Source organism: Coenobita brevimanus, chromosome 98, assembly GCF_032717465.1.
Source record: "Coenobita brevimanus isolate Jiangsu-jjx chromosome 98, ASM3271746v2, whole genome shotgun sequence".
NCBI lineage: Eukaryota > Metazoa > Arthropoda > Malacostraca > Decapoda > Coenobitidae > Coenobita > Coenobita brevimanus.
The window spans coordinates 21,566,340-21,588,246 of NC_137051.1; the positions used below are offsets into that span (position 1 = coordinate 21,566,340).

Sequence of the window (21,907 nt, forward strand, 5' to 3'; positions counted from 1 at the left end):
TGTGGAGTCACATGGAGAGACAGGCTGACGAATGAGGATATAAAGGAGCGTTGTGGTGTTGATGTGGATGTGATAGGAAGCGTTATGAGGAACATACTGAGGTGGTTTGGCCATGTGGAGAGGATGGAGGGTGAAAGACTGACGAAGAGAGTGTATGTGAGTAAGGTGGAGGGGGAAAGAGGGAGGGGGAGGCCGAGGATGAGATGGAGGGATGGGGTGGAGAGGTATATGAGAGGGGGGTGTGAGTTGGGAGCAGGAGAGTGAAATGGCGGGGGACAGGGCGATTTGGAGGCGATTTGTTTGTGGCCACCCCAAACGGGATTGAGGCGTCTGGCAATAGATAGATAGATAGAGCATAGTCAGTACGTTGTCATCACAGTCACTGGAGCCAAAGGGTTAAGGGGGGTCCAGGGGTGTTTGGGGGGCAGCAGATATCCACAGATTTTTAACATTCATGAATGTCTCTGTTACCTAACCCCCATGTGTATTAAGGGAGCACTGTATTCTTAAGAAACTGTAGGGGAAAATTATTTTTAAATCTGACAGTCAATATCTGAAGAGTGTCATACTTATCCATACATGTCAGATATTGGGATACAGTTGTACCTGTTTTCCAGTCCTCATTGACATTTCCTTCTTTCTAGGGTGATCTGTATATATTCCATGTACATTCTGTCACTAACTGTCTCTCTTATTATAACATTTCACCACACATTCCCTTCTTTTCCTGAGGCTTTCCCCATTTTAACTTTCATCATTGCTTCTGATACTTCTGTTCCATTGATGTCTTTCTTCCTGCCTGCATCTTATTGTTTCCCAGCCATTCTCCAACCACTTGTGCTTGTAGTGCTTTTGTTTTTTGTTTTTCTGCTATTGTTTTCTTTGTGTTGTTGCATATTCAAATGTATAGTAATTTTACTGCTGACTTTTTCACAGATGGACTGGGTGGTAGTGTGTGTGGCTTTGTTGCACCTTATTGTTGCTCCGTATACCAAGGTGGAGGAGAGCTTTAATCTTCAAGCCTGCCATGATTTACTGTATAATGGACCAAACTTGGAGGAGGTATGGTACGATACATAATTTGTTTCATATATTGCTAAATGTGTGTTGCATGTAATTATAGCTGTACATGTAAGTCCACCCTTGTATTGTAAAGACCACCCAACATTGTCAGTCTTGTTTTATTCTAAGTTGTGAACTGCAATCCACAGTCATGACACATAAGCAAGATTCAAAGCAGCTGCCCACTGGAGAATGGTGGGAAAACAAGAAGGGGAGTTTTAGGGGAAGTTGATGTATGTGGGGTGGGGGATGGAGGGCAGGCAGGGCATCGCCTGATTTCAGGCTTTGCATTAGTAGAAACGTAGACATAAAGCACTTAAATATTTGTATGTGTGTCAGCTAATGGTGTTAGTGGGGTGTTAGTGGTTGTGTGCGGAGGAAGAGGAGGGAATAAATAATATATTGTATTTTGGGTAATTTGTAATCTGTTAATAATACCATCAACTACTGCACGGACATGGCATCACCTGTGATTGCTTTGGCATGTGTTTACACAAATAACCTATTAAATCCTGTTAAATTTAGAGAAAGAAGTAATGCTAGTATAAGTGGCTGGGATATGGCTGGGGGAAGGAGGAAGATGAGAAGGAGGAAGATACCATTTGGATGGAAGTACAGTAGTGGAAGCAATGAAGAAAGTCAAAGTGGGAAAAGTCCCAGGAATTGATGGAGTGTGTGGTGAAATGCTGAAGCATGGGGGAGAAATAATAGTAGAATGGATATGGAAGATGTGCAGATTTACCTGGGAGGAAGATCGAGTCCCAGAGGATTGGAAGCTAGGTATAAGTATCCTCCTGCACAAGGGAAAGGGGGAAAAAGAAGTGTGTGGCAATTATAGGGGCATTTGTCTTCTTTCTGTAATAGGAAAAGTATATGGTAGGAAACATATTGACAGTGTTAGGGAAGTAACAGAAAAATTAATTGGAGAGGAACAGGAAAGTTTCTGGAAGGGAAGCGGTTGTGTATATCAGATATTAATCGTAAGATATTTCGTGGAAGAGTTTATAGGTAAGGGAAGGATGTTGTATGCAGCCTTCATGAGTTTGGAGAAAACATATGACAGAGCAAATAAACAAGGAATGTGGAAAATATTAAAAATACGTGGAGTAAATGGGAAGCTGTTGAATGCTGTGAAGAGCATTAATGATGGCATTAGGGCTGCAGTGTATGTGGAAGGTGAACTGAGTGAATTTTGTATCTGAATGTTGGGTTTTAACAAGGATGTGTCAAGTGTCCATGGTTGTTCAGTTTTTATATGGATGGAGTTATAAAAAGAGATGCAAAATAGGACCGTGGATGTTGGAGCAGCCGTAATGGGAGAGGGCAGAATTTAGAAACTAACTGTTCTTCTGTTTGCAGGTGATACAGTATTGTTAAGTGGAGACAAAGGAGAACTGCAAGACTTAGTGAATGAGTTTGAGAGAGTAGGTCGGAAACAGAATGCAAAGGTAAATACAGTAATCACTCCAATATCCGACGTAATAGAGCCATAGTAGGTCCGGATATTGGTTCTGTCTGATTATTGGGCCCCAGCTTATGGACTTGTACTTATGGACCCTAACTCAGAGAAACACCTATACAACTCCTTCTGGACATGCATAGCACCTATTTAAGACCCAAATCACACCAATAAGGCACATACTGTAAATGACTGAAATAAATGCAAAAGAAACATAAAATGAGGGTTTAGAAGTAGGTTCATACAATAATAAACATTCTGGTGACTGGCTCCTGGACTGGTACTTATGGACCCTAACCTAGCCTAACTCAGAAAAACACCTTCCTACTGCACATGCATAGCTCCTAACACCCTATTCACACCAATAAAGGACATTAAAGAGTGAAATGAGGTAAGTATAGTATGGAAAAAAGTACAGTATGAAACATTCTGCCTACTTACAGCAAGTCCATGGCCACCTCGATGAATAACCGCCTCCTCTCGGACTCTGACAGTAAGAAGGATTTCCTGAAGCACTTGCAGTACATTGTTCATGAAGTCTTGCACTGAACTTAGTCAGTCGCACACAGAAGTCCGTTCTCTTCACAGTGTGCACTCTTGTCTAACTAATGCTCCATTGTAACTTAGTAAGTGTTGCACTTTAACTTCTCCCATTCTTCTAATTTTCCAAAGCCAAAACAAACAAGTCTATTTACGTTAAATTTTTTTTCAATTGAGTCTTTTCTCTCACAACTGTAAATCCTTAACACAACACACTGTTTTTTTCACTGCACAACACTCCAAATTCCCGTGTGGTCTAGTGGAGAAGTTCTTGCTGTTTATTTACTGTCAGAGTCCGAGAGTATCACTGGCAGGTGACCTAAGGGTGCATTGCTGGGTCGTGGTGATGGCGTACCCACTGCAGACGACTCTGAAGACAGCCGCAAACTCACGTCGAGTGGTGATTCCACCGTGGCTGATGTGCTAGGCTGTGGCTCGGAGCACGAGGGCCTGTCTTGGGGAGGCAACGGAGTGGAGCCAGGGCTGGGCACAGCGGGGGTCACGGGCCTGAAAAAACTGTCAATGGTTGATTGACACAATGACCGACGATTCTGACGACTGATGATGCGCTGCCTGAAAGCACGCACTTCCTCCACGAGTCCCAAGGGCCCCATCTCCCTGTCACAGTCCGGGTGTTCCAGGTAGTCTAGGACGAACTCTAGATGTTCCCGGAGTGCGCTTAGCTTGGGGATGGCTGGAGTAGTGTCCTGCTGAGAGGAGTCCGCATCATCGTCGCCTTCCTCGTCGGAATCTTCAAGTTCGGTACTGACACCTGCAACTGAAGAAGCGATCTCGATATCAGACAACGTCTGATACCCAGGATCGCCCTCGTCATCATCCAACCACTCACGCCACATCAACATCGTCGCCGTGCATGCGTAGCCGTGCATGGAAGTCATCCACGTCAAATCCTAGAAAATCGTACTCCACATCCGTTCTGAGAAGCAGACGAGACCAACTATTTTCCAGTCTTCACAGGGACTTCCTTCCATGCACTAGCCCAGTTGTACAGTGCAGACTTGATGTTGTAGCGGCGAAGGTTTTCCAAAGTCCGCTTGCCTCGTGTGTCCCGTCCCTCCCTGGGCTCGTCCTCGTCCTCGAGAACAACCATCACCTCGTCCAGGAACTTCCGACGGTATAGGCGCTTTGTTGCCACGATCACTCCTTGGTCCATTGGTTGGATGAGAGCAGTCGTATTAGGTGGCAGAAACATGCACCTAATACGGCCATTTTCAGCAACCAAGTCCTTGTCGCACGGGTGGGCAGGTGCATTGTTGAGGAGAAGGAGGGCCTTTACCTGGTCGCACGGGATTCCCAGTGTCTTCGTCTGGTACTGGATGACCTCCTTGACGAAGTGGCGGTGGAACCAGTCTTTGAAGATCACAGTTGTAAACCATGCCTTCAAAGAATGGTACCAGACGACAGGAAGGACATCCATCACCCCACGAAGGCACCAAGGCTGCTTTGCACGGCCAACAACAACGGGCTTAAGCCGGTTCATGCCGTTAGCATTGGCACAACACAAAGCAGATATCCATTCCTTGGAGAGCTTGCGGCCAGGTACACGCTTCTCCGTCTCCTCGGCTATAGTTTTCGTTGGCAGCGAGCGATAGAATAGGCCAGTTTCGTCTGCGTTGTAGACTTGACCGAGAGTGAGGCCCTCCCTGTCGATCAAGCCCTTCACCTTGTGCCGAAACTTGTCAACTCCATCCTCGTTAGCGTCCAATGCTTCGCCATGTGCTTTACGGTTGGTAAGGCCATGCCGTAACTTGAACGCAAAGAGCCAACCCTCGGATGCCTTGAAGTCTTGGGCGTCGTGAAGCCTTGCGAACTTCTCAGCAGCAGCCTTCAGCTCCGTTCCACGTACCATCACAGCAGTAGCACATTGTTGTCGATACCAAATCAACGTGGAGCGATCGATTTCTGCAAACTTGGGGGTAAACATAACCTTCCTCTCCACGTTGCGTTTGCTTCTCGACGAGAAGTCAGCCGTGTACTGCATGAGTTTGTCTCGGGATCTCTTAATATCGAACAAAGTAGACTGGGCCAGGTTAAACTCGCGGAGAATGCGGGAAGAAGACCACCCCACATCTACTTTCTCCAATATCTCCCGTTTCTTCTCCAGAGTCAACACCACTCTCTTCCTTTTCTCAGGTGGCGGGGCCATCATCACACACACTAAGAGGAGGCCCGAGAGCAGCAGGAGTACCTGCAGCAGGTAAGGCACCACCACAAAAGCGATCACGTGGGCAGCCATAACGACGAGCGTGCACTCACGGCGAGAGAGAGGCGGAAAGTGGGGAGGATGCAGCGGCGCTCTGTTGGACGTTGCAGGAATGACGCGCCACAACAATGCTCTCCCGCGCCACGCGCGGCAAGTTCAAATTACGGGCGGGAAAAATTTGTTTATTTTTTTTATTTTTTTGGGTTTTCGGACCATTTTGGGAATATTGGATCCCGGGACGATTATGTCCGGGTAGTGGGGATGTTCGGATATTAGAGTGATTACTTATAGCGAAGAGTAAAGTATTGGTCATTGAGAGAAATTGTCACTGAATGCACAGTGAGGCTGGATAATGAGTAAATAGAAAATGTGATTGCATTTAAATACTTCAGTAGTGTGATGAGTAAAGATGGAAGTTTGGAGGATGAAGTGCTTGAAAGGGTACAGCAGGGATGAAAGGTTGCTGGCTCATTGAAAGCAGTGATAAGATACAAGGTAATGAGAAAGGAAGTGAAAAAAATTGCTGCATGAAAGTATTGTGATCCCCACTCTAACTTGTGGAAGCAAAGCTTGGACCTTGTTGGAGGGACACAAATCAAGGGTGAGAGCAGTGGAAATGTGTTACTTGAGAGGAGCATGTGGAATTACATGCAAAGACAGACTGACAGATGAGGAAGTGAAGGAGCTTTATGATGTGGATGTCATAGAAAGCTTTAGGAGAAATATATTGAGGTGGTTTGGCCTTGTGGAGAGGATGGAGAGTGAGAGACTAACTAGGAGAGTGTACATGAGTGAGGTGGAAAGGGGGAGGGAGGAGGAGACCGAGGATAAGATGAAGGGCTGGAGTAGAGAGGTATATGAGAGAGGGGAGTGTAAGTTGGGGGGAGGGCAGTGAAATGGCAGGGGTCAGGGCAACATGGAGGTGACCTGTTTGTGGCCACCCCTTATGGTATTAAGGCGTCTGCGTATAGAAAGATAGATAATGTATTGTAAGGGATAATGCTACAAGAAATATGTAAACCAGCAAGGTCACTTAACCACTGGACTGTGGGTGAGGTCCTTTTTACTTGATGCTGCTGCTACCAGGTAATTTTATTTAACTTGGTAATGGCCTCTTGTATTCTAAGAGATTTATCAAGGATATATAGCCCTAATCCGATTAGTTATTCTGAGCTTAATAAAATTGTCAGAAGATTGAAAGACTTTAATGGAAATGACATCCCCAGACTGAGTGGGTTAAGGACTAACATTGCAACATTCTGCAATGTAAGGTATCATAAATCTCTGTGCACTTCTTTCCTCATCTTTTATATCTTGTCCTCTCCCCTCCCCCCTCTCCAACATCCACATTCGCATCATTCACATGTTTATCAGTGAGTATTTGAATCTTGTTCACACACCATGGTTGTATATCAGGGTTCCCACCTCAGAATGAGACAGGATTAGTAATACTAAGTGGTCCTTGGGGGGAGTGGAATCAAATGTACCGTTAAAGTCTGCTGACACTTCCCTACTGGCTGTAGTGATGGAAGGTGTTAAATGAAAATTTGTGTTACAAAACTCTCAGGAAAATAGAAAGGAGGGTTTCTATGACATTTAGGGAGGAATGTGAAATGTGGAAGGCAGATAATGGGCTAGCAGAGCATTGTCAGCAAACTTTTGCTCTTGATTGCACCTTATGAAGTTTCTTGTAGATGCACATCTCCCTTGTTATTGGGAATTTTCACGGTTATATATTCTATTCAGTCCAGTGACATATTTTGAAATTTTCTTGTGTCTCCAGACAATTTTTGGTGTTTACTGTGCTGTCCCAGAACCACTAATAGTGTTGCACTGTGCATGCTGTTTCTGCACATGGAATTATGTTAGAACTGTGATATCAACATTCCTTCACTTTAGTGTCTGAGTCCGAGAAAAGGCTAACATCCAATCAGAATGCTTCCCACTAAGAGTAGTGAGTATATTGTATTAGATGGAGACCAAGTTAGGAGTATAGTACAAATAAATATGGAGATATGGACAAATTTCCAATCATAAACTAGTGTAAGGTAAGAACATTTATGATTTTACCCACAGCAGCATGTATGTTCCAAGAGAATAAAAAGCCTGCAGTGTAAAAGAAATGAAAATAATAAACTTAACCTGTACATTGTACTTGCTGCCCTTCCATTCAGTGGATTGTGTTCGATTCTTTTCCATCGTTTTTGACATGGATCATAACCTGTTATTCTTGAAAACTATATATTGACACACAAGGTCTGCAATAACAGTGACTAGAGGACAGATTATCATATAAGAAACATTGAGAATACTGCTTGGATTGGTCATTGATTTTGAGGTTTCTCTTGAACTGTGCAAAACACCAGATACTCTGTCCCATAACAGCGAGAGTTGGGAGAAAGGAGGGCAGTAGTTGAGACCATCAATGAAGGATAGACACTCATAGTGAATGGATGTTATGTGTAGCATTACTGGCATTTTAATCATAACTTTAGGATGATAATTACTGTTGTACAGTATTTTGGTTTCATGGAAAGCTGGAATAAATGTGTAGCTCTTGTTCTTGTAAGAATTTTTTGTATTCATGAGTTTCATTCCTTGGTTGCATTGTATATATTGCATTTGCTTTCCCACAAGCCCCTCACTAAGCACTTTATACTGTTCATTGCCTGAATCCATGACATTATGGTAAGGAGGTATCCTTGATTAGGACCAGTGAAGTAGTAGGAGTGGTAGCCAGGATGGTCTTGGCCACCCTTGAAATATGCTTGGCCACTTCAGATTTACAAGAAACTTCCTCAGACACCTTTAAAGCTTGTGGGTCCCCACATAAGTGGTAGGTGGGGGCACTCACCATCCACTTACTCGATGTAGTGCTGCTTTGGGTGTCTGCCCTTTCCTCTCTTCCTTTCTTCCTCTACTGTCTTTCTTTTCTTCATTCTTTCCTCTTCCGTCTGCCTGTTGGTGACTTTACACTCCCTCTTCTGTCTTTCTTTCCTTCATTCTTTCCTCCCCCTTCTGCCCATGGGTGACTGTACACTGAGTGACAAGCTAAATGGTTTTCTGTACACCAGGAAATCATTTACTATGCTGGACGGTAACCATATAACCAAATTATGGTGCCTGGTGGTTTAGTGGGTAATTAAGGGGCTCCAATCAGATTGAGCCATTGCACGTTTATATCCAAGGGGTGGTTGGGGTTTATTGCTTACGTTAGGCCAATCATGGATGAGTGAGATTGGTTGCTCTCATCTTAATGTCAGGACCAGCTACACTCCTCGTGGGACGACATAGGATTAGATGATGGATGGATGGGTCCCTTCATAATTATGGCAGGCCATCATAGTTTTAAAATCCCATCAATGTTCCTGGTTAGGTTGTTGTTACAACCCAAAGCAAATCATGAACAGTTAAGAAAAAATGGTTATAATTTAATCACTAGGTCATTTCATTGTTTGCAGGTAGCTATTCACTCCAGAGTTTCCTGATATTCACTCATTGTCCAGTAATATGTTTACAGTGACTCAGTTGGAAACAAATAAGGTAATAAGTTAATTATATGTATAAGTATAATGAACTTCATACTCACCACCATTGTTCTATATATATGATGTACTATCTATCTATCTATCTATAGCCCGACGCCCTAATCCCGCAAAGGGTGGCTGCAGACAAAACGCCTCCAAGTCACTCTGTCACCCACCATTTGACTCCCCTCCCCCCAACTCACCCCCCCCTCCCTCATATACCTCTCAACTCCATCCCTCCACCTCATCCTCGGTCTACCCCTCCCTCTCCCTCCCTCCACCTCACCTACATACACCCTCTTAGTCAGTCTTTCATTCTCCATTCTCTCCACATGTCCAAACCACCTCAGTGTATTTCTCCTAATCTTTTCAACCACATCCACATCTACCCCACAACGTTCCTTCACTTCTTCATTCGTCAACCTGTCCCTCCACGTCACTCCACGTGCTCCTCTCAAGTAACTCATTTCCACTGCTCTCACTCTTGACTTGTTTCCCTCTTGCAACGTCTACGCCTCGCTTCCATACGTCAGGGTAGGGATCACAATACCATCATGCAGTGACTTCTTAACTTCCATACTCACCTCCCTATTTCTCATCACTGCTTTCAGTGTACCAACAACCTTTCTTCCCTGCTGTACCCTTTCACGTACTTCATCCCCCAAAGTTCCATCCTTACTCATCACACTACCCAAGTACTTGAATGCACTCACATTCTCCATATCCTCGCCATCCAACCTCACTGCACACTCTGTGACTTCATTCCTCTCAAACACCGTAACTTTACTTTTGTTTACATTGACTTTCAGCTTCCTTCTCCTACACACTGTCCCAAATTCATTCACCAAACCTTGCAACTCCCATTCATCTTCACTCAACAATACTGTATCATCAGCAAACAGCAACACTCGCACAAAAAAGTCTCTGCTCGCCAGGGTCCTATGTATTTGGAAATGATCACACGTCAGAGATGTGGAGCAACTCAGTATGGTTGGTACATCTAACTGTGAGTTGCATCCCATAAGACATGATAACTGCACAATGTAATTTATTTGCCATAAAATAGAATGAGGTTGGATAGAATATAACATCATACGTAAAACCGGTGACGATTTGCTACAGTGGTGTTCACAGATTAATTGTAAAAAATTCAGTGACATGCAGCGTAGGGGTTGAGTTGCCAAATAGGACTATAATGCATTATTTGCTGAGCTGAGGTGCCACTGGAGCAGGCTTGAAGATATATGAACCTGACTAATCTGATATTCTGTTAATTTGCAATGAAAGTAACTTCAAATGACTTACTTTGTCATATGATTATACACTGACAGTGATCTACTTCATATCTATATCACCTACACCTGATATGGTGAGATGACAGATGGACATAGAACATATCGGTTGGTGATTCATGCTGATAATGAAACATGACAAAACATTATGAACCAGTGTAGTTAAGTCCTGTCATGGGTGCAACAGTGAGTATAGTGATACAAAACCTATGGCTTCATCATCGTGGTCGACAGCTCATATAGACGATGGACTGACCACTCATACCCCCCCCTCCCGGGCTGTTCATACTAGCTGCCTTGATTCCGTATTTCTTTCAAACAGTGTCGAGGATATTAAACATACTTCAGCAGTATTACAGCACTTTGCACTCACAATTAGCGGCAACAGTGTGATCCAGCTGTTCCAATGAATGCATATTTCGTAGTAATATTTCATCAGTGCCAGTGTCAACAGGACTGCGGTTATTACAAACTACAGTAATGCTGATAGTGGCCCATTTTTGGTATCATTTATTAATACGGTTTCAGCATTACATTGCTGAATTATTATTACAGTTGTGTTACCAACCACAGCAAGTATAAGAGCAGTTTCATATTTTCTTTCTAACCCCACCATGTCGTGCTGTAATACTATCCAGCAACTAACATTTGTCCATGTCATCTGGAAATGCATGGCTGCATGCTTAAAGTATCCAGTGTGTCGTGTGGTAAATAAGTTTTGCCTGAACAGAGTCAGCAGCAGCTATACCGAGTGTATGACTGTCATTCATATAATTTTCTTTATATTAACATATCATATTACTCTCCTGTTGATGATGTAGTGATTCACACACAATTCAAATGCCATAAATGTGTAGCTGTACTAACTGGCAACTGTCACTGCGGATAGCAGGCTCACCAACACACACCGGGTATCACACTTAGTGATTAGAATTGTTTGTCCGTTGTTTCATGTTGTACCAGTGAGAAAAGGAGCAGAGACTTTTTCGTGAGAGTGTACGTGAATAAATATAAAAACCTGATGTTTGGAAGAGGCCGTCAGTAATTTGTTATTAACGTTCTAAAATCCACAAAAGCATAATAACAAATAAACTTAACATCAAACGCTAAGTCAAAAAAGAAAGAAAGCTATGTATCTAGCGAATTCTTGGATAGCTGTGCGAAGAGCAACGTCCTTCAAGCCGGCAATCAAAATGTATCTTACCCTTCTTGACATGCAATATTCTGATTGGCTAACACCAGAACTTTATATCTTTCCTAAATAACTTTCCACCATTAATACAGAACTTATTAAAATTCTTAAACTTTGCAAGGGAAGAAAAGCATTTACTGTAGAAGAATAATATCACAGTATATAATAGTAACACTGTAATGGATTTGAAAATAAAGCAAAGAAACTCAAAGCCAGTGAGGGAGGAATGAACTCCACAGTGAGTCTGAAACAAATGTCCATACCCCAGCACAAAAAGATTTGAAACTCACGGTAGACACTTGTAACAACATCTGTACCTAGTCGTGGACAATAACTGATAAGATCTTATTATGGGAACCCAAATTTAGGGTTGGGAAATCCATTTGATAACTGAGAAGCAAGTTAGCATAGAAGCACCATATTTCTTTTTTAGGAAATCCCGTTGACAAGGCAGAAAATATGGGAAAATTATATCATTATGCAATGAAAAGTACGCAGGTGAAGAGATGAGGACCCAGGTAAATCTCAGAGCTAAAAAAATGAAAGTGAAGTAAATCTAGCCAGTATGAACACCTTAAGCAACACAATTGATGATCATAATTTGATATATGCAATAGGTCTTTTGTTGATATATGCAATAGGTCTTTTGTTATATATGTAATGAATACAAACTTGAGCCAATGTACCTAGCCTTTAGAGAAGTAGTGACCTAGCCAAAGGAGTGGCAGTGACACTGACTAAATTACAGGAAAGTTTGAGATTCCTCACCACCTCTGTACCCACCTAAATATTGAGGGGAGACACCTTTAGAGTTCACCTTGAACCGTCCCAAAATTTGGCTTGGTCATCCCATTTCTTGTACATCCTAGCTATGCCTCTGTACAGAAGACTAACAGTTGTGCTCCCGACTTTAGGCATCATACTCTCAAATGATTGTAAGTACTGCCAAGGTAGCAACAGTAAAAGCTGTAGCAGCTGTTAGGTATACAATAGTAATGTTCCTTTGAGTAGTGGAATAACCTGAAGGGAATTCATAGATGACTCCATTCTAGGTTTTACATTATCAGCAGAAACAGTTTGCACAGAAATCCAAGTTGTATGTCGATTTTTATCAAGTCATTTTTCCAGCACATTTACAGTTGCATGTATTGGGCAGTGGGCTTTGTACTTGTGAGCCTTTATGAGTGGCTCATGTATATATATATATATATATATCTCATCATCATCATCATCATCTTCATCAGCCGTTGAGGTCCACTGCAGGACCGGCCTATCCCTACCGAAGCAGGAACAATACAGCCAGTGTATCTCTACCCGGTGGCTTAAGCTGTCTGGTAGAGACTGTATGTAGGGTGAGAAGTGCTTGTGAGTGTGATTGTAGTGTTGTAGTGGCTTTGGATGTGTATGTAGTCTGTGAACCAAGTGTAATCGGCCCGCCTTAAGCCGACTGGGTGCAAGCATACTAGTATGTGACACTGGTTCAACCACAGCACCCATTGTGTCCGCCAAAGTGGCAAGTGGCTTGGTGAATGCTTCCCAAAGTTTTTACAACTTTGGCGGGAGGCGAAGCCGCTCTCACCAGCGTGAGAAACGCACACTCTACCACTGTACCACATAGGCTCTCTCTCTCTCTCTCTCTCTCTCTCTCTCTCTATACAGTAGTGGGCAGCACAAACGAAGAAGGACCTTGCGCAAGCGCAAAGCGCAATCCACAGTTCACTACCTTGCGCAAGAGCAAAGCGCAATCCACAGTTCACTACCTTGCGCAAGCGCAAATGTGCAATCTGACAAATATTTAGCTTGCGCAATGTCGCAAAGCACAAACGCAAACCATTTGCATATGTTTTTGGGAATTACTGAAAAATATTGAGATATTTAAATAAAACAACATACGTACTTACTTTTATTTATTATTATTATTTTCTATTATTTGTAATATGCACAAGTGCGCAATCTAATATTTAGCTTGTGCAATGTCGCAAAGCACTAGCGCAAATCATTTGCATATACTTGTGGGATTTACTGTAAAATATATATTGGTATAATTAAATAAATTACTACATTAGCAACCTGCCCACCACCCACGGTGACTGAGGTACAGTAGGTCATTGTCCGGGAAAAACAGCCTATATTTACCAAGGCATTGGCAAAGATCACGTGATTATTGTATCATCAACTCTCTCTCTCTGTCTCTCTCTCTGTCTCTCTCTATCTTCGACAGAGGAGGGAGGGAATGGAAAATAAGAGAGAGAGGAGGGAAGGAATGGAGAATAAGAGAGAGAGAAGAGGGACGAAGTTTATGCCTTATCTCCTGACTCAAAGGGACGCTATTTTGCCATATTCCTGTATTTATTCTCTCTCTCTCTCTCTCTCTCTTTCTCAGAAAATGCCCTTTATCTCTCTCCCTCTCTTGTCTTGTCTCAAGACAATTTATTTAATAATTCAATATAGATATACAATAGCATATGTAATTTGTTACAAAAAATAAAAAATCATGAAAACCGAGTATTTAAATCAAATATCCACAGCCTAATAAATTATTAGGCTGTGGATATTTGAGTTGATTTAAATAATATGTTTTAATGGTTTTTGTAAGGAATTGCATATCTATCTATCTATTGCCAGACACCTGAATCCCGTTTGGGGTGGCCACAAACAAATTGCCTTCATGTCGCCCTGTCCCCCGCCATTTCACTGCCCTGCTTCCAACTCACACCCCCCTCTCTCATATACCTCTCCACCCCATCCCTCCATCTCATCCTCGGCCTCCCCCTCCCTCTTCCCCCCTCCACCTCACTCACATACACTCTCTTCGTCAGTCTCTCACCCTCCATCCTCTCCACATGGCCAAACCACCTCAGTGTGTTCCTTCTAACGTTTCCTATCACATCCACATCCACATCACAATGCTTCTTTATATCCTCATTCGTCAGCCTGTCTCTCCATGTGATTCCACAGGCTCCTCTTAAATAACTCATTTCCACTGCTCTCACTCTTGACTTGTGTCCTTCCAACAACGTCCAAGCTTCACTTCCATACGTTAGAGTTGGTATCACAATACTGTCGTGTAGTAACTTTTTCACTTCCATGCTCACTTCCCTGTTTCTTATCACTGCTTTCAAAGAACCAGCAACCTTTCTTCCCTGCTGTACCCTCTCAAGCACTTCACCCTCCAAACCTCCATCCTTACTCATCACACTACCCAAGTACTTAAACTTACTCACATTTTCTAATTCCTCAACATCCAACCTCGCTGTACATTCACTGACTTCACCTCTCTCAAAGACCATCACTTTACTCTTCTCTACATTCACCTTTAGATTCCATTTCTTACACACTCTCCCAAACTCATCCACCAAGCCTTGCAGCTCCCCTTTGTCTTCACTCAACAACACAGTATCATCTGCAAACAACAGTACAGGGAGTTTCCAAACACTATCCTCTCTCACCAGGGCCACTCCAACATCCACTACCCTACCTTGTACCTCTTTTATTACCCCATCCATGTACAGATTGAACAACCATGGAGACATGACACATCCCTGTTTCAACCCAACCTTCAAAGAGAATAATTCACTTAGTACATCATCCACACGCACTGCAGCCATAGCACCATCATACATACTCTTCACAGCATTCAACAACTTCCTGTCTACTCCATATATTCCCAATACTTTCCACAATCCTTGTCTATCCACCCTGTCATATGCTTTCTCCAAATCCATGAAAGCCACATACAACTTCTTTCCCTTCTCTAGAAACTTTTTCACTAAAGATCTAAGAATGAATATCTGATCTACACAACCTCTTCCCTTCCTAAAGCCTCCCTGTTCTTCTCCAACTATTTCCTCTGTTGTTTCTCTAACTCTGTCAATAAGTATCCTACCATACACTTTTCCTATTATACTAAGAAGACAAATGCCCCTATGATTATCACACACTTCTTTTTCCCCTTTTCCTTTGTACAAGAGAACAATTATACCTGACTTCCAATCATAATAAATAATAAATAATGTATATTTATTATTATTTACTAATAATAATAATTTAAAAAACATTAAAAATACATTTTCTCTGTTGAAGCATATTCAGAAATGCTACTACCCCCTTTCCTCCCGCTTCCCCCCACCAGGCACCAACCCACCCTCGCGACCCGCCCCAGCCTCCCCCATCCCTTGTCCAGCCATGCAGGAAGCTCCCAAGACCACGTGTCCCTTGGACTGCGCAGTGCGCAGTCCACAGGGTAGGTGCGTAAGGCAGGTGTGCAGGTGCAAAATTGTGCACGGTCTCGTGCGGTGCGCAATGCGCACATGATATCATCGGAGCGCAAGGGTGCGCAATTGCGCTTTGCGCAAGTGTTTGCGCATCTGCCCAGCACCGTATATATACAGTAATCACTCCAATATCCGACGTAATAGAGCCATAGGTAGGTCTGGATATTGGTTCTGTCCGGATATTGGGCCCCAGCTTATGGACTTGTACTTATGGACCCTAACTCAGAGAAACACCTATACAACTCCCTCTGGACATGCATAGCACCTATTTAAGACCCAAATCACACCAATAAGGCACATAAATGACTGAAATAAATGCAAAAGAAACATAAAATGAGAGTTTAGAAGTAGGTTCATACAATAATAAACATTCTGGTGACTGGCTCCTGGACTGGTACCTATGGACCCTAACCTAGCCTAACTCAGAAAAACACCTTCCTACTGCACATGCATAGCTCCTAACACCCTATTCACACCAATAAAGGACATTAAAGAGTGAAATGAGGAAAGTATAGTATGGAAAAAAGTACAGTTTGAAACATTCTTATGTCTGGATAGTGGGGATGTTCGGATATTGGGTGTCCGGATATTAGAGTGATTACTTATATATATATATATATATATATATATATATATATATATATATACATATACACACACACACACACACACACACACACACACACACATCCAGTCAGCGCTCACATAATGTGCGATCCTACACTGGTAGGTCCCGTTATACGACCACTCGATATACGAGAAACCGATGATACGACCTGGGTAAATTAGGGACTATTTTCTTTATACGACCTTGAAAATCCAATGATACGACATTCAGTCTGGGGCAAGGTGGGAGGAATCTAACTCAGTCATCCCAGCAAATGCAGTCACCGCAGTTTTCTCTCAACCTCGGAGAAAATTAGCGGAACTGCTCAGATGCAGCGTTGCCAGATGTGTGATAATTATCACAAAATTCCATATTTTGGCACACTTCCTCTTCATGGGCAGCAGGGCCATCATCACACACATGAAGAAGAGGCAGGAAAGGAACAGCAGAGCCTGCAGGAGGTAGGGCACCACCACAAAAGCGAGCACGTGGGCAGCCATGGCGACGAGCGTGCAGTCACAACGAATGACGGCAGGAAGTGGGGAGGATGCAGGGGCGCTCTAGCGGACGTCAGCGGAACTATGCACCAAAACACAGCTGGTCTGTGCCGCGTGTCGAGTTCAAATTACGGGGGGGGGGGGTCAGATTTTTTTTTTGTGGAATTTTTTGCGTTTTTTGGGCAATTTGGGGGTTACTAAGTCCCGGGACGAAAATGTCTGGTAAGTGGGGAGTCCAGATAGTGGGCGTCCAGGTGGGAAAGGAGGTCCGGATGATGATGATGATGAATATATATATATACAGTGCTCGTCAAAATTATCGTGCGCCTACCGCTGGGCGTGCAATACTTATGGCCAAAAAAGAATCACCCATTTCTGGGGGTAAAAATTGAGCCACAAGTTTGCGGCGGTAGCATGACGTCACGGTACCCTGAGGCCTTCCGACGCGCTGGTTGGTTCTCGCCTCAGTTGCCCACGGGTTGCCTGAGAGGGAGGAACTCCGCCTCGTCTCCCTTTCTTATTGTGCCATTTTTTACCGAGTGTCCCGCAGTGTTTTGGCTTTCGCCACTTTGTTATGGCATCTACCCATGAATTATCGAGTGAAATCATATCCCAGATCATTGCTCTAAAGGAGGCAGGCCACCAGACAAAGGAAATTAGTGAATTGGTTGGTGTGGCACGATCGACAGTGCGTTGGTGGTGTGCACAGTTTCGAGTGGAAAGCAGTGGTGAAGTTCCCACAAAGAAACTGTGGTCTGGTAGGCCTAGGAAAACTTCCCCAAGGTCTGTTAATGTTTTAAAACCTGCAGTGGAGTTTAATCCTCGTGTGAGTGCAAGGAAAATAAAGGAGAGCAACCTAGAAGTGTTTGGTGAGGTGTCTGTGAGAACCGTGTCTCGTAGGGTCCATGAACTTGGTTACACAAGTCACAGGCCTGTGAAGAAGCCTCTTCTCACAAAAAACCAGTGACTTCGTAGGCTTGCCTTTGCTAATAAATATCTTAACTGGGGTGAGGAGCAATGGTTGTCAGTGTTGTGGTCTGATGAGGCAACGTTTAGTGTCACCTGTAACAGAGGAGCACGTGTGTACCGACGCAAAGGTAGTGACCCACTTGACCCACGGTATGTAGAATGCACAGTTAAACATCCTGATTTACTCATGGTATGGGCTTGTTTTTCTGGTCAAGGTTTGGGGAAGCTTGTTGTGCTTCCCAAGAACATCAGAGTGAATCAGGATGTTTACCTGGAGCTTCTGTGTGATCATTTACCAGACTCCTTTGAGCTAACAGGTGCACGAGTGTTTCAGCAGGACGGTGCACCTGCTCACAAGGCCAAATCGGTCACCAATTGGCTTCGTGACTGCGAGGTATCATTCATGAAAGACTGGCCAGGAAATAGCCCAGACCTCAACCTGATTGAAAACCTCTGGTACCTCATAAAGAAGAGTCTCCAAGGGAAGGACATGAGCTCTCTGCCTAAGCTGGAAGCTGCCATTCGTGACTCCTGGGAGAAAATACCCCTCCAGCACCTCAGGAGCCTCGCTCTTTCACTTCCTAGACGTCTCAGATCCGTGAAGAAGCGTAAAGTTAAATGTAAATAAAATGCATTATTTATATGTTTTTTCAATGTTGAAAGGTTTGTTTCGTAGGAGGGACGCAGGGCGCTCGATACTTCTGACGAGCACTGTACAGTAAGACCTCGATATAACGGACCTTAGTAGACCGGAATTCGTTTGACCAGAATCGAGGAGGCACCGGGCTAAATTCCTATATATCGGAAAAAGTCTGATAAAGCCAGAAGTAGTCCAGACTAACTGATCACTACAGCTATGTTCACTACAATAAGGTAAACAAAAGACATGTCTGTCAGTGAACATTTCAGTATCATTACAGTATATATATTATATCAGTTGATTGTTGTAGTGAATGTATAATACAGTACAGTTCTGCAGTGGTAGTGAAAATGGTTTAAAAACCGATGGTGCGTTCTGGACTAATGTCTAATATATCGGAAAAAGTCCGGGTTTGTTGGGGGAAGTCCATCTATCTATCTATTGCCAGACACCACAATCCCGCAAAGGGTGGCCATTTGGCACTGAATTAGTTGTTTTACAGGGAGGGGCACCAACCCTCCACCAACCCATTTGTTGACATGTAGGGAGCACATATGGTTTGGTTATATGGTTACCACCCAGCGTTGTAAATGGTTTCTTGGCTTACAGGAAACCATTTGGCTTGTCACTCAATGTAATGCCACCTGTAAAGGAAAGAAAAGGAATAAGAAGTGACAGGAAAGATAGGAGAAATAGGAAGAGAGGAGGGCAGGCACAGAAAAAGAATGATAAAAGCTAAGGAAGTAGGCAGCACTACATCAAGTGAGTGGATGATGGTCGCCACCACCTAAGTCTTACTGTATTAATATTTACATATATACTGTATATATATATATATATATATATATATATATATATATATATATATATATATATATATACACACACAGTATATTTACATACATCATCATCATCATCCCAGACCTCCTTTCCCACCCAAGGGCAGGGTGAGGAGTAGCAATGTCCAGACAGCACAAACTTACCCAATCCAAATAGGCCACACTTCCATTCATTCATCATTCAAGCCCCCGGAATCCTGGCTCTGCCGGATTCGCAAAAAAAAATCATTCACCACATTCTGCAGCTTCACACAAACGTATCCGGTTGAGTTAATCCGGATGCTGCCATGCTCACAAGGGGTGCCCAAATTCTTGATCATGCATTTCTCCTCACAACATTCATCCAGCCAACTCGATCTCTTGTCAGTTCCCTAGCCTCACCGACTTCCAAACCTCTCTTCCTCACACACTCATCCACCATATCTTTCCACCTTCTCCTTGGCCTACCTCGTCTCCTCCCTTCTTCAAATTCGCTCAGGTAAACCTTTTTCACCACTCTATTGTTATCCATTCTTTCCACATGACCATACCATCTCAGTACACTTTCTTCAGTTCTGGTGTCCACCGACTTCCTCATTCCACACCTTTCATGAATCACACTATTTCGTATCCTATCCACCCTCTGTACTTCACATGCATTCCTCAACAGTCCCATCTCCACTGCTCTTACTCTTGACAATTCATTTTCATGCCACACCATAGTCTTACACCCAATAAGTTAGAGTTGGCACTAACACTCCCTCATGTAAGGCTCATGCAGCTGCAACACTCAAGCCTCTGTTTCTTATCAAGGCCTTCATTGCACCAGCTACTTTTCTTCCTTGTGTCACTCTACTTTCAACTTCTTTTGCACATTTTTCTCACTTTTCTGTCACTGTACCCAAGTATTTGAACTCTCTCACCAATGCCAGTCTCTCTCCATTTACTATGACATCACACTGGGAGTCACCTTCTCTCTCAGTAACCATCACTTTACTGTTCTCTACATTTACTCTCAAGGCACAACGCTCACAGACATCAACAAAACTCTGCACTACCCTACCAAGTTCCTGTCCGGTACTTGCAAGCAGTACTGCATCATCAGCATGCAACAAATTTGAGATATTCCATCCATCACCATTCATTACCAATGCCATCTCTCTCTCCATTACTCGTGTTTTAATTTCTCTCATCACCCCATCCATCTATATATATTGAACAACCTTGGGGACATCACACAACCTTGTCGCACACGCCCACCGATTGTGAACCATTCACTTAGATGCCCATTAACCCTTACACATGCTTTGCCACCATCATAAAAACTCCTGACAGCACCTAGCAGCTTACCATCTACACCATACATGTGCAAAACTTTCCACAATCCCTCTCCACTTTGTCGTATGCTTTTTCCAGATCCATGAATGCCATGAACACCTTATGGTCCTTCTCACAAGCCTTCTCTGCTATCTGTCTCACTGCAAATACTTGATGTATATATATATATATATATATATATATATATATATATTTATATATACAGTATATATATATATATATATATATATATATATATACAGTAATCACTCTAATATCCGGACGCCCAATAACCGAACATCCCCACTAACCGAACCTTATCGTCCTGGGATCAAACATTCCCAAAATGGTCCGAAAATCCAAAAAAAAAAAAGGAAAAAAAATCGATTTTTTGCCGTCCGTAATTTGAACTTGCCGCGCGCGCCACGTGAGAGCATTGTTTTGGTTTGTCATTCCTCCGACGTCCGATAGAGCGCCGCTGCATCCTCCCCACTTCCCGCCTGTCTCTCACCGCGACAAGACCTGCGCTGTTCGCCATGACTTCTGTGTGTTAGTGACTAAGTTCAGTGCAAGACTTCAGGAAGAGTGTAGTGCAAGTGCTTCAGGAAATCGTTCTTACTGTCAGAGTCCGAGAGGAGGCGGTTATTCATCGAGGTGGCCAGGGACTTGCTGTAAGTAGCCAGAATGTTTCATGTTGTACTATTTTCCATACTATATTTACCAGAATGTTTCATATTGTATTTTTTCCCATACTATACTTACCAGAAAGTGTCATACTGTACTTCTTTCCATACTAAACTTACCTCATGCATGTGCAGTAGGAATGTTTTTCAGAGTTCGGTTAGGTTCGGTTAGGTTAGGTTCGGTTAGAGTCCATAAGTACCAGAATGTTTATTAATGTATGAACATACTTCTAAACCCACATTTTATGTTTCTATTGCATTTATTTCAGTCATTTATGTGCCTTATTGGTGTGATTTGGGTGTTAAATAGGTGCTATGCATGTCCGGAGGAAGTTGTATAGGTGTTTCTCTGTGTTAGGGTCCGTAAGTACAAGTCCATAAGCTGGGGCCCAATATCCGGACGAAACCAATATCCGAACCTACCGATGGCTCTATTGATCCGGATATTGGAGGGGTTACTGTATATATATATATATATATATATATATATATATATATATATATATATATATATAAATATATATAATATATATGTATGTATGTATATATATATATATATATATATATATATATATATATATATATATAATATATATGTATTTATGTATATATATATATATGTATGTATATTATATAAATATATGTATGTATATATATATATATATATATATATATATATATATATATATATATATATGTATGTATATATATATATATGTATGTATATTATATATACACACACACTAAGTGTTCGATATATGAAACGGATAGGGACCATAAAAACCTTTCGTAATTCGAAATTCCAT

The 21,907-nt window shown here is 42.7% G+C and overlaps 1 protein-coding gene across 1 annotated transcript in view; it reads left to right on the forward strand.

The window, feature by feature from the left end:
- The first annotated feature begins 936 nt into the window (after positions 1–936).
- Alg12 (Alg12 alpha-1,6-mannosyltransferase) overlaps positions 937–21,907 on the forward strand; it is a 261,057-nt gene continuing 240,086 nt past the window's right edge. Inside the window, exon 1 of the mRNA XM_080283639.1 lies at positions 937–1,062. Coding sequence (XP_080139765.1) covers positions 937–1,062 — 126 coding nt within the window. The remainder of the gene's footprint in view (positions 1,063–21,907) is intronic.